The following is a 12,901-nucleotide window of genomic DNA, read 5'->3' as shown; positions in this document are numbered from 1 at the left end:
GGGCAGGGGCGGAAAGCAGACTGCTCCTCAGGGAAGCGAGCCGAGGGATTGGCCAAATAGATAGAGCTTGGGCGTGGGAAAAGCTACTGACTGAACTGATGATGGGTGCACAAGATGACAACGAGACAGACTCCCCACAACCGGCGATACCAGCGAGGGAGGGAGAGGGGAAGGCACACTTAGAACAGCGCCGATAGGCACTATCGAGTATGATGCATAACCGCCACACTTTGCATGAACCCAACGGACTCTAGAGCTCAGCATTCGTCCACATGTTACAGGGGGTGTTTAGCCGTGCATGCTGAAGAGCAAGGGCATGTTGCCACATGCAATGACAAGATCAATGTATGTAACCAATGCTTCTATCTTGGAAAATTAATAAAATATGGTTTTAAAAAAAAGGGCAGGGACAGACCAGGCTTCCTAGCACTTTTCAGGTCCACACCTCCTCCCACCATTTGCTAAACCCTGTATAGTTTACGGCATCTTTGCTTTGCTTTATACAATATCATTTGTCTTTCTTTTTACCTTTTTACCCTTAATATTTCAGTTTCAATTTATTAATTAGATCTATGGTAAAGGGCATTTTTTACTTTCTCTCTTTATTGCTCTTACTGTCAACAATAGCGGGGGAACCTCCTTGCCACATCTCTCACCCTCACTTCCCATCCCTTCCTACTGTTTTCCTTTCTCCCTTTCTCTGCTCTTTTATACAACACATGCTCTCTCCTCTGGCTTACCCTAATTTTGCTAGCAGCTCCCTCAGACATTCTGATTTGTATGGATGTATGTTTGTATGTGTTATGTATGTACATGGTATTTGCATAGCACCATCCGAAAGCCACAAAGGCTAGATTGGAGCAGCGCTGGGGCGGTCCTGATGGATCCCGGGATGTTGTTCTGGGCCCTGGGTGCACAGATGGCAAAGGCCTGCTGCTTACTTATGTCACCTCACCATCACACCACTTGCTTCTTCGTTGACTGTACAGTTTAAGGGGCAGATTGACAAGCCCCTTGCGCCACTTTTGCGTCACTTTTCCCATGTTAAAAGTAGCTCAAAAGTGTCGCAAGAGGCTTGTAAATCTGCCCCTAAGTTCTTTAGGCCCGATTCACAAAGAGCCTCTGCGGTCGTGGTGGAGGCTCCACATTCATGGCGGGATCTTCACACACGGGGGGATCTCTGCAATGAGAAACTGCATTGTGGAGATCCTGCCACAACTGCGGAGCCTTTGCCACAATGGAGGAGCCTGAGCCTCCGCAGTTGTGACAGGATTTCCACACACATGGTGGGATCTTTGCAATGAGAAACTGCAGTGCAGCAATCCCGCCACGACTGCGGAGCCTACACCACGAGGGAGGAGCCCGAGCCTCAGCAATTGTGGCAAGATTTCCACACACGTGGTGGGATCTCTGAAATGAGACATTGCAGTGCAAAGTTCCCGCCATGACTGCGCAACCTCCGCCACGAGTGTGGAGGCTGAGCCTCCGCAGTAATGGTGGGATTTCCACACTTGTAGTGGGATCTCTGCAATGAGAAACTGCTGTGCGGAGATCCTGCCACGACTGCGGAGCCGTCGCTACAAGTGTGGAGAAAGAGCTTCCGCAGTAATGGTGGGATTTCCACACTTGTAGTGGGATCTCTGCAATGAGAAACTGCTGTGCGGAGATCCTGCCACGACTGCGGAGCCGTCGCTACAAGTGTGGAGAAAGAGCTTCCGCATTCATGGCGGGATTTCTGCACTCGTGGTGGGATCTCTGCAATGAGAAACTACAGTGCGGACTTCCCGCCATGAATAGCATCCGCCACGAGTGCAGAGGCTCTTTGAGAATCGGGCCCAGTGAGTGAGACGCGAGGCACCGTAGAACCCTCTGAACAGCAGTAGAGATAGCAAACAGACTGCAGCTCGGCCCAATATTTGATCCTGGTTGTGTTTTTTAATGAACGTACCTTTGTTGGGCCTTGCTGATTTTGATATGAAGTGTTTAAGATCGAATCACTTCCTTTGTGAAACAATTGCACTAATTCTGTAATTTAACCAACATCAAAAATTGTTTGCGCAAAACCCACACGTAACTGATTTATGACACTTATTATGGGTGAGAAGCAGAGCCCAAGATGGCCGAGTAAGAAGCAAGATGCAAAAGTATAAAGCAAGACCTGAGGTTGCCGTCCTTCTGGACTCACCTGGAGATGTGAAGGACTCCTCTGAGTCCACATCAATGTCCACATCTAAAAACAAAGGAAAGATCTGGTCACTCCACATATGCCTAATCTCTTTCCCGCAGCCCACCCTCATGAGCAGCAGCCACAGTGAATGACCAATCCTAGTGCAATGGTAGTGCCAAGAAGACTCTCAGACCCCTGTATCAAGCTGCTTCAACTCACCAAAATATTATGGTTCACATCCCATTAGACTCCTCCCTCACGTGTACATCAAAAGGAGCATCACATGACCTCTGACCTTGATCACAGTTTACTGTACATTTTTTAAGCAACCTTCATTGTTAATGCAACAGATGGTTAACAAGCAATGACTGAAGACAGGAAAAAAACAACCAGCTTCTAAAAGTAACACAAGCTACAGGTGACATTCTGGGATGTGTGGTGTGATGTGGTTCACTACCTGTTTCATCCTTTCCTGTGCTTAGGTGTTTATACCTCTCAAGGGAGGTGCTCCTCGGTGACCTTGCAGTCATGCAGTCACTTGGTGCCATAGGTCCTGCTCTGGTGCTGTTCCTCCTCTATGTTTCCTCCCAGAGGGCTTAGTGGCAGGGTTCTTCTCTGGCAATTAGTGTTCATTTCTGTGCGTTTGGAGCCTGGCTGCACCAGTCGCACAATGCAGACATCACAGAACACCGGTCTCATTTTTGGTTGACTCGATAATGCCAACTCGTGTTATTGAAGCCAATTCTGGCTTTAGCTGCTCTTGTTTAGTAGACTTCAGTCCCTGATCCTCCTGAGTGAGATCCTGCTGCTCTCAGCAGGTGGGGGCGGTGCTATACACAGTCCTACCTGCACTGCTGGTCTGACCTGTGCTCTCTCCTAAGGGCAAGGCCACTGCCTCTTGTTCTGATGCTTTTTGCTGTTTAGTATTTTTTGGTTGCATTTTCAACCTCATCTCAGTTAATGTGTGTATCACTTGCTGGCCCCTAAGACAAATTTAAGACAAAATCCTAACTTAAGTCTGTCTTAAGTCTGTCTTAAGTCTGTCTTAAGTCTGTCTTAAGTTTGTCTTGACAAAATCCTAACTTCTGTGAATACCAAAAGTAGTAAGTTTAGGATTTTGTCTTAAGTTAGTTCTGTGAATCGGGCCCGTAGTTCAGATCTCAAGGTATTTTTATAAGGTTTTATATAGCGCGAACGTGACCCACGAGGGTATCAGAGCGCTTTACAGTATACAGTTATTAAACAAAAGAGATGAGGTAGTATGCAAGCATATGATGGTCATCATTTCAAACAAAAGAGGTATATAGTGTATGGATAACATATGTGACCAGTAGTCAAAACATAATACATGGGGCCCGATTCACAGAACAAACTTAAGACAAAATCCTAAACTTAGTACCATTTTGGTATTCACAGAATGCACTTACTACTTCTGGTATTCACAGAATGAACTTACTACTTTTGCGATTCACAGAATAAACTTACTACTTTTGCTATTCACAGAATGGATTTACGACTACTAACTTTACGTCCGCACTCAGGCCGGAAATTTCGGCCCGGAGGCGGAGCTTCCGGCCCGGTGGCGGAGCTTCTGGCCCGGAGGCGGGGCTTCCGGGCCGGAGGCGGAGCTTCCGGCCCAGAGGTGGGGATTCCGGCCAGTGGCGGAGATTTAGCCATGGCCAAAATCTCCACCTCTGGTCCGGAAGCCCCGCCTCCGGCCCAGAAGCCCCGCCTCCGGGCCGGAATTTCCGGCCCGAGTGCGGACGTAAAGTTACTGGTCGTAAATCCATTCTGAGAAGTGATTGGAGGGGTTGATTGCTAGCAGAGTGTTTTTTTGTTTGTTTTTTGTTTTTATTTTTAAAAAAAACATTTTATTATTAATATGTAAATAATACAATACAAAGAAATTGGCTTGGTACATTAGGTATTACATTAGTCGTATTAGTCTGTTGCATGTCATTTACACAGGCACTGCAAAGTCACAAAACGCCGTAACTTACATAGTGGGATGTATCAAAGTAAATCTTCCTGGACCTCAGTCCCGGCCATTGTTATGCCCCCTTATGGGGCCTGTCCGATTAATCGCTAGAGTCCGGATCTGAGTCTGGTGGTGGGGGGGGGCACAGATATTACCACGAAATACATTCCACCTACCCCAGACCCGTTCCCACGTTTTGGGACACCCTCTATGTATAAAAACTGCTCTTTCGGCCACCATTGAGCTGTCCATGTCCTGACACCATTGTCTCTGTTGTAGGGTTGCCGGCACCCCCCAATGTTGTGCTATATTGCATTTTGCCAACATGATCCCCAGAGTTGCCCAGTCTTGTGATGCATGATTGAGGTCTGTTGGTTCCCATATATTGAGGAGGCACCGTTTTGGTTCGGGTAGAACCGGAAAGCCACACACCCGGGTAATGGTGTCCATCACCCCCTCACAGTAGAGTGTTATGTTTGGACATTCCCAGAATGTATGGTAGAATGTGCCCCGTGCCCCACATCCCCGCAGACAGAGGGGCGTCGCAGCTCGGCCGATCTTATGGAGCATAACCCTAGTGTAGTATGTCCTGTGTAGGACCTTCAGCTGCACCAACCGTAGCCGGGATGGGATCGCCACCTCCTTCGGGGACGCAAGTGCTTCTTGCCAGTCCTGTTCATCTATGTCTCCAAGATCTGCCCGCCATTTGTCCCGCAAAGCTAGTGTGGGGTCTTTTTGATTATTAATAAGTTTACGGTAGGTGAGGAAAATGGCCCTCTTAGTGAGTTGGTCTGTAAGAAGACAGTCCTCAAGTGGGGACGATTCGGGAAGAGCCGTGCCTCTGGGTATTGCCCTCGTAAGTGCATGCTTGATTTGCGTGTAACGGAATAATTCTGTGTCTGCCATTTGGTATGTTGTTTGTAGGTGAGCAAAAGCCACTACGTCTCCCTTTTTCCACAGATCCCCAACTTTAGAGATACCAATCAGGTCCCATTGCACGAACCCTTTGCTGTTGCGGAGCGTACAGAGTTTTGGTGTGTCCCACAATGGTGTGAGTTGTGTCATGACTCCCTCCCCTCCCAGCGCTCGCTGCGCTGTGAACCATGTGCGTATTGTGTGTGCGGTGAGACCCACCCATGTGTCTTTTTTCTTCTTATGAGACAGCGCTGTAGGAGAGTAGGGTCTGCTATCCTATGGTCACCCCAAATTTTTGCTTTTTGCTTCACTGGTTTTTGACATATTGAGGCTGTGGGCCTGCTAATCAGACCCCCAGCCTGCTGTTCTCTCTAACTAAATTGACACTATGCACCCTAGGTGCATAACCAATTGGAATTGGATCACCCTGTGAGCCCCTGTACCAGTGTACACTAGGTACCCAGGGCATTGGTGTATCTAAGGCCTACCAGGGGCTGAAGCATGTATTATGCCACCCCTGGCCTGGCCTAACAAATTTGACACAACTGGCTGATCACTCAGCTGGGGTAAGTTGGTGTAACCACCTCTTACTTAGATGTAGTATACCTATACCTAACCTTAAATGGGACGCATGTTAACCTATAAGTCACTCCTATGGCAGGCCTTGACAATCCTGAAGGCAGAGTGCTTGGTTCCATGTGGGATGGTGCTCTGGCATGAGCTGAGCCTGTCTGCAGTGGTCGGAACAACTTCCTTCTACCGTTTCCAGATATCGTCATACCATATACTCTTAAGTGCATTATGAACCTCGCGGTTAAATGCTATCTTTGGTTTGGCTTTATCAAAACATGTCGAGTAAGGTGTCATATGAATTGGAATACTAACCCCTCGCCAATTCTGGCGACGGGGTTAGCATTCCACCCTTCTAGAGGGACACGACATGTACAGTACCTGAAACCCGGGTAAAATCAGACATAGCCTCAGCTCCACAAAATGGATGCTGCCACCACAGACACAAGTCTGCCCTCCTGCTGCTGGGAGTCCTTCCAGCTTGGGAGACGTGGACAAAGGGTTTCCCATCAGGGGAGGTGCGTGCATCACCCCAGACAGGATTTTGTGTATTGGTCAGGTAGGGCTTGAATGGAATCAGACATGCCTGAGGCTCACAAGGAGCCTCGGTGCATATGCCAGTTCAAACCGGTCCTGGGGCACACCAGCCCCGGACCTGGGGCGAGCTGGACAAAGGATTGGGGGTGTAACCACCCCCCTTCCTGGTCCCACTCTTAGGGAGGGACCTAGCAGGTAGTCCGGCCCCTAGAATCCGCTTAAAGGTAGGAGCTGTGTCCTAAGACTTCAGACATCCTGGAATCAACTTAACTACAAGAAGAAGACGGGAACTTCGACGCTCTGCTGCACAGAGGACAGAAGGAAATCTCCCCTATGGTCAGGGAGTGACCAACTTTCTAACGCAAGCACCAACCAGCTATTCGACGTCTGCTTTGCCGCCGCCTCCCGCCAGAGCCCGAGCCCAGAGCCCGACAAGACCTGGACCTCCAGACCTCTCACCGCCCAATCCACAGTCCCTGAAAAGAAGGAACCCGTGGAGGCACCGAGACACGTGGAGCCAGCCATCTTGAAAGACCGACGACAAGCTGCAAGCGCGACAACAGAGGCTCCCTCCAAGTTGTGCTTTAGGTCCTGAGAAGCCCAACATCCGAGCAGCATCTGCACCAAAGGTGAGCCCTCCAGCATCTCCACGATCTGCGTGGGGCCCCTCTGCATTTTGCATCTCGACGCGCCTGCCCGGTCCCTGGCCCGTTGGCTAGTGGCCACTTTGGCGACGAACCTTGAAATCTACGATGCTGGTCTGGTTGCTCCAGACTAGCCCCAGCTGCTCTCCAAAGGAGCAGCCCCTCTGACCTTGCTGGTCAGAACAATCAGCTTTCTTTACTTTCCACGACTCCTGCCTTTACCAAGGCTTGTTTGTTTCTTTCGAGTCGCCGACACCGCCGACAGCGAGAGCCTGCGTGGGACAGCTCGTGAACCGACTCCTGGACGTCGTCGACCTTCAGGGACCACGTGGCTGCAGAGACAAGCTACACCTCATCACCTGTTTGCACCCGACATCGCCTGGTACCTACCTGGTGCCACGCCGGTCACTGGCTAGTGACTGTGAACACTGTCCCCTCTGCTTTCAGGTCTTCTACAACTCCGATCCACTCTTGGATCCACCGCATCTCTTCTGGACCGACCGCCTGCAGCATCTTTGTCATCAGGCTCCATTGAATCGATAGACGAAACCCGACGCACTTCGAGACCTATGCACCCGCTTCCTGTGGGTGAGGTAAAGCTGGCACTCCGGTGCCCAACTGTAAAGAAACATCTCTAGTGTCTGTGTTTTAAGTCTTGAGTTCGTAGTCCATCCAGAAGATCCTTTTAGCAGTAACTTTTGAACTTTTACGCACCCATTGAAAACCTATGGGAGCACGTGTGTAACTTTCCTCACTGCACACGCGACCCGTGGACCTCCTGGTCACTAACTGAAGTTAGCTCCTTGTAGGCCCAGTGATTCTAGAGGCCCTAGGCCTTTTCCCTTTCCTGTTCGTGGTACTTATACCACTATTTTAGTATATGGTTTGAGTGGCCACCAGGGCCCATCCATATAAAGTGCAACTTCTGTATATTGTAATACTTTCTTGTTTAACGATTTGTGCTCCTGTGCTCATAAAGAGTCTAGGGGATACTTTGAGTAATAAATACATATATATTTTGAATATATATCTGTGTGGTGTCCTTTCATTGGTATAAAAGGGGGTTACATATGGTAAAACAGCCTGCTTAACACGCTTTAACGAGTTTAGCCTCAAAGACTGCTTAGCCTACGCTACCAATAGGGCAGCTAGTCCGAAAAGGTTGACTTACAACCACACCATAAGGGTTGCTTGGCATGGTACAAGGTGGTCACTTTAACTAGTGAACATCATATACCAGGCCAACTTCTCACATTGGTGGCAGCGGTGGGATTTGAGCTTGCTGTGTTTTACCTCTGTAATCTCTTTGTTACCAATTGAAAGATCATACAGGTACCTTTAGGTACATATAAAACAAGATTAGATATACTTAAGTTCTACTGAACTTAGTTGTTGTAGAGCAAAGGGAGTAGCACACCCTGGGAAAACCCAAGTGTAGGTAGTTGCAACACATCCACCCACACTTAAGAGCAATGGCTGGGGCAGAGGGGTCCAATGTACCCATCTCTGTTGAGAGTGACCCCCAGAGGGCACCATCCATCTTTGCTACCCTAAACCAAAATGAGCTCAGGCAGTTGGCAAATATCAGGGGCCTTAAACAGCCCAAGAACCCTACCTCTGCTGAACTCAGAGAACTCTTACAAGCTGATGAAGATCAGAGAGCTCTCAAGAAAGCCTCCCAGTTAGGCCCCTTAGGGACTGGGACAGGAGGCCCCCCTTCTGAAGATGCCACTGAGGTACCCCTTTCCAATAGTCACCCCTTAGATGAGAATCATACTACAGAGGATGAAAGTGATATGGGTACTGATACAGAGGGTAGTGGGGATGAAGGGAGAACCAGCCCAGTGCCAAGTGTTATACGTGGCCCAGCTAACTTAAGGCTACTGGGGACTGACAATGGGATCACCCCATTGGATCTCCCTAGTGGACTTAACCAGGGGTTTGGGAGGCAGAGGAATCACTCAGGTGACTCCAATGCTTCTCATGCCTCTAGAGGCTCTCAAGGTCGCTCCAGAAGGGGGATGACCAGCCCTCAGAGGAGGGAGCATGAGGCCAGAATGAAGGAAGCTCAGCTGAGAATCAGGAGACAGGAGCTAGAAGTAGCTCTGATGGAAGAGAAACTGAGTAAGGCTAGGCAACCTAGAGAGAGTGGGTCTATACCCACTGGTGGCAGCATTGTCCCTAAGGACAAAGATAGGGTCTTTGACAATAGGAACCTGTCCAAGGTTGTGCCCCCCTACAAAAGTGGGGATGATATCCACAAGTGGATGACTGCTCTTGAGAGAGCCTGCAAAGTGCAGCAGGTTCCTGAAGACCAGTGGGCAGCAATCTTATGGCTCTCCTTTGAAGGAAGAGGCAGAGATAGACTCCTCACTGTTAGGGAGGAGGATGTCAGAAACTACAGAGCCCTGAAGAGTGTCCTAGTTGATGGGTCAGGCTTAACCACTGAACAGTACAGGTTAATGTTCAGAGATACCCAGAAGACACAGACTCAGGACTGGTCTGAATACATTGAATGTGCCACTAAGGCTTTGGAGGGTTGGTTGCTGGGAAGTAAGGTATCTGATTATACAGGATTGTACAATTTGATGATGAGAGAACAGATTTTAAATAACTGTCAGAACCAGCAACTGCATCAACACTTGGTTGACTCAGATCTGACCTCTCCCCAAGAATTGGGAAAGAAGGCAGACAAATGGGTCAGAACCAGGGTTAAGCAAAAGAACCAGAACCAGGGCCAAGGGGGTGAGCAGAAGAAAACAGACCAAAAGGGTGGAGATCAGAAATCTAAAGACCAGAAGTCTTCAACAGGGCCCCAAACTAGTACTAACGAGGGTGGGTCCCAACCTAAAGGGAAGAAGAAAGAAGGTCCAAAGAACCCCTGGTGCAAATCTTGCAAGAATACAACTCACTGGACTAGTGATTGTAAGAAGGGTGGAGCCCCCAACACTGTTGCCACTAAGGCACCTGCTCCCAGTACTACTGTTAGCAGTGTTGGTCCCCAGACGAAGGGTGTAGTGGGGATCACTATGGGAACTGAATGAGATTCTGACTTAGACAGAACCCTGACACAGGCAGTCTTGATCTGTGATGGGGACATGGATTTGTCCCTGACTGTGAGCCCCAGTAACCTGGGCAAGTACAGACAGACTCCTTTAATAAATGAAAAAGTGGCTCAAGCCTACAGGGACACATGTGCCAGTGTCACTATGGTGACACCAGGCTTGGTGGACCCTGGACGGTACATACCAGGTGAGAATTACCTGGTGACCAATGCCAGCAATGCCACTACTTCACATAGTGTGGCAGTTGTTAACTTCTCATGGGGAGGGGTAACTGGCCTCAAAAGGGTTGTGGTTAGTGCAGACCTCCCAGTAGAATGTTTGTTGGGCAATGACCTAGAGAGTTCTCTATGGTCAGAAGTGGAGTACAGGACACATGCAGAGATGTTAGGTATATCACCACATGTCCTTGCTGTGACCAGGTCACAGGCCAAAAAGTGCCTCACTGAACCTCAGGTCTTGGATCCTGGAACAATGGACCAAGCACCTACCAAGAAGAAGAACAGGAGGGTTAAGGCTGTGCCTTCCCCCCTGCCTCCAAGTGATGATCAGCCTTCCCAGGAAGATGATCTAGAGAACCCTGAAGGAACTGTCCCTGAAGAGCTTGAACCTGATCAGGTTGAGTTTCTGGGGACAGGGGGACCTTCCAGGGCTGACTTGGGGCAGGCTCAGTTAACCTGTCCATCTCTTGAACCCCTCAGACAGCTGGCTGCTGCTGAGGCTGCTGGGAATGCTCAAGGTACCCATAAAGTGTTTTGGGATGATGGGCTCCTTTATTCAGAGGCTAGAGACCCAAAACCTGGTGCAACCAGGAGGTTGGTTATACCTCTGCAATGTAAGGGCTTCCTTCTTACCTTGGCCCATGATATTCCTATAGCAGGACACTTAGGCCAGAACAAGACTTGGGACAGGCTTGTCCCTCACTTTCACTGGCCTCACATGAGTGAAGATACAAAGGAGTTTTGTCGCTCCTGTGTAACCTGCCAAGCCAGTGGCAAATCAGGTGGCACAACAAACGCCCCCCTCATACCACTACCTGTGGTGGGGGTCCCCTTTGAAAGAGTGGGAATAGATATAGTGGGTCCCATGGATCCTCCCACTGCATCTGGGCACAGATTTATACTGGTGGTAGTGGATCATGCCACCAGGTATCCAGAGGCAATTCCCCTTAGGACCACTACAGCTCCTGTTGTGGCCAGGGCCCTGCTAGGAGTATTCTCCAGAGTGGGGTTTCCTAAGGAGGTGGTTTCTGACAGAGGTACCAACTTCATGTCAGGATACTTGACAGCTATGTGGAAGGAATGTGGTGTCAACTACAAGTTCACCACTCCTTATCACCCACAATGCAATGGGCTTGTTGAGAGATTCAACAAGACCCTAAAGGGTATGATCAAAGGATTACCTGAAAAGCTCAGGCGAAGATGGGACATCCTTCTACCCTGCCTTCTGTTTGCTTACAGAGAGGTCCCACAAAAAGGAGTTGGCTACAGCCCCTTTGAATTGTTGTTTGGGCACCCTGTGAGAGGCCCACTGTGTTTAGTGAAGGAAGGATGGGAGTTACCTCTCAAAAAGCCTAAACAAGACATAGTGGACTATGTACTTGGTCTCCGCTCCAGGATGGCTGAGTATATGGAGAAGGCATCCAAAAACCTTGAGGCAAGCCAGGCCTTACAGAAAGCTTGGCATGACCAAAAGGCTGTCTTGGTTGAGTATCAGCCAGGACAGAAGGTATGGGTGTTGCAGCCAGTGGCCCCAGCAGCACTCCAAGACAAATGGTCTGGACCCCATACAATCCTGGAAAAGAAGGGAGAGGTTACCTACTTGGTGGACCTAGGAACTCCCAGGAGTCCCCACAGGGTACTCCATGTTAACAGGTTAAAAGCATATGTTGACAGGGCAGACATGGGCTTGCTCATGGCTACAGATGAGGGACAGGAGGAAGAGAGTGACCCTCTCCCAGACTTGTTGTCTCAGAACCCTGAAGATGGTTCAGTTGAAGGAGTGACCCTTGGAGGCAACCTCACTGAGCATCAGCAGATTGAATGTAGACAGGTTCTACAATCATTTCAGCATATGTTTTCATTGATACCTAGTCAAACTGACTGGTGTACCCATGTGGTGGACACTGGTGACAGTCTGCCTGTGAAGAACAAACTTTACAGACAACCTGACCACGTCAGGGACTGTATAAAGGCTGAGGTACACAAAATGCTGGAATTGGGTGTCATTGAACCCTCAGAGAGCCCCTGGGCTAGCCCAGTGGTTTTGGTCCCCAAACCTCACACCAAAGATGGCAAGAGAGAGATGAGGTTCTGTGTGGATTACAGAGGACTCAATGCTGTCACTATGACAGATGCACATCCTATTCCAATGGCAGATGAGCTCATAGATAAACTGGCTTCTGCTAAGTTTTTGAGCACATTTGATTTGACAGCTGGCTATTGGCAAATCAGGTTAGCTGAGGAGTCCAAGGCCAAAACAGCATTCTCAACCCCAGGTGGGCACTATCAATTTTTGGTGATGCCCTTTGGTCTGAAGAATGCACCTGCCACCTTCCAAAGGTTGGTTAATCAAGTCCTTACTGGGTCGGATGACTTTTGTGCAGCATATCTTGATGACATTGCTGTCTTTAGCTCCACCTGGGAGGATCACCTGATCCACCTGAAGAAGGTACTTGAGGCTCTGCAAAAGGCAGGCCTCACTATCAAGGCTACTAAGTGCCAGATAGGGCAGAGTAAGGTTGTGTATTTGGGCCACCTTGTAGGTGGAGGCCAAGTTCAACCACTGGAGAGTAAGATACAATCCATCAAGGACTGGTCTCCTCCAACCACCCAGACTCAAGTTCGAGCTTTCTTGGGCTTGACTGGGTACTACAGGAAGTTTGTTAAGAACTATGGGTCCATTGTGACTCCTCTTAATGATCTGACATCCAAGAAGATGCCCAAAAAGGTTCAGTGGACAGTAAGCTGTCAAAAGGCATTTGATGACCTGAAGAAGGCCATGTGCTCTGCACCTATCCTGAAAAGTC

The 12,901-nt window shown here is 49.1% G+C and overlaps 1 protein-coding gene across 2 annotated transcripts in view; it reads right to left on the bottom strand.

The window, feature by feature from the left end:
• The window catches only part of LOC146830124 (uncharacterized), a 163,799-nt gene that overhangs the window by 29,502 nt on the left and 121,396 nt on the right, over positions 1-12,901 (bottom strand). Inside the window, exon 8 of one of the 2 annotated variants that reach the window (XM_085604352.1) lies at positions 2,186-2,230. The exons of the other annotated variant lie outside the window; for it this stretch is intronic. Coding sequence (XP_085460478.1) covers positions 2,186-2,230 — 45 coding nt within the window. The remainder of the gene's footprint in view (positions 1-2,185; positions 2,231-12,901) is intronic. 2 annotated transcript variants of the gene reach the window in all.

Source organism: Triturus cristatus, chromosome 5_1 (genome assembly GCF_964204655.1).
Source record: "Triturus cristatus chromosome 5_1, aTriCri1.1, whole genome shotgun sequence".
In the NCBI taxonomy this organism is placed as follows: domain Eukaryota; kingdom Metazoa; phylum Chordata; class Amphibia; order Caudata; family Salamandridae; genus Triturus; species Triturus cristatus.
This window is presented reverse-complemented; position numbering and strand designations above follow the sequence as displayed.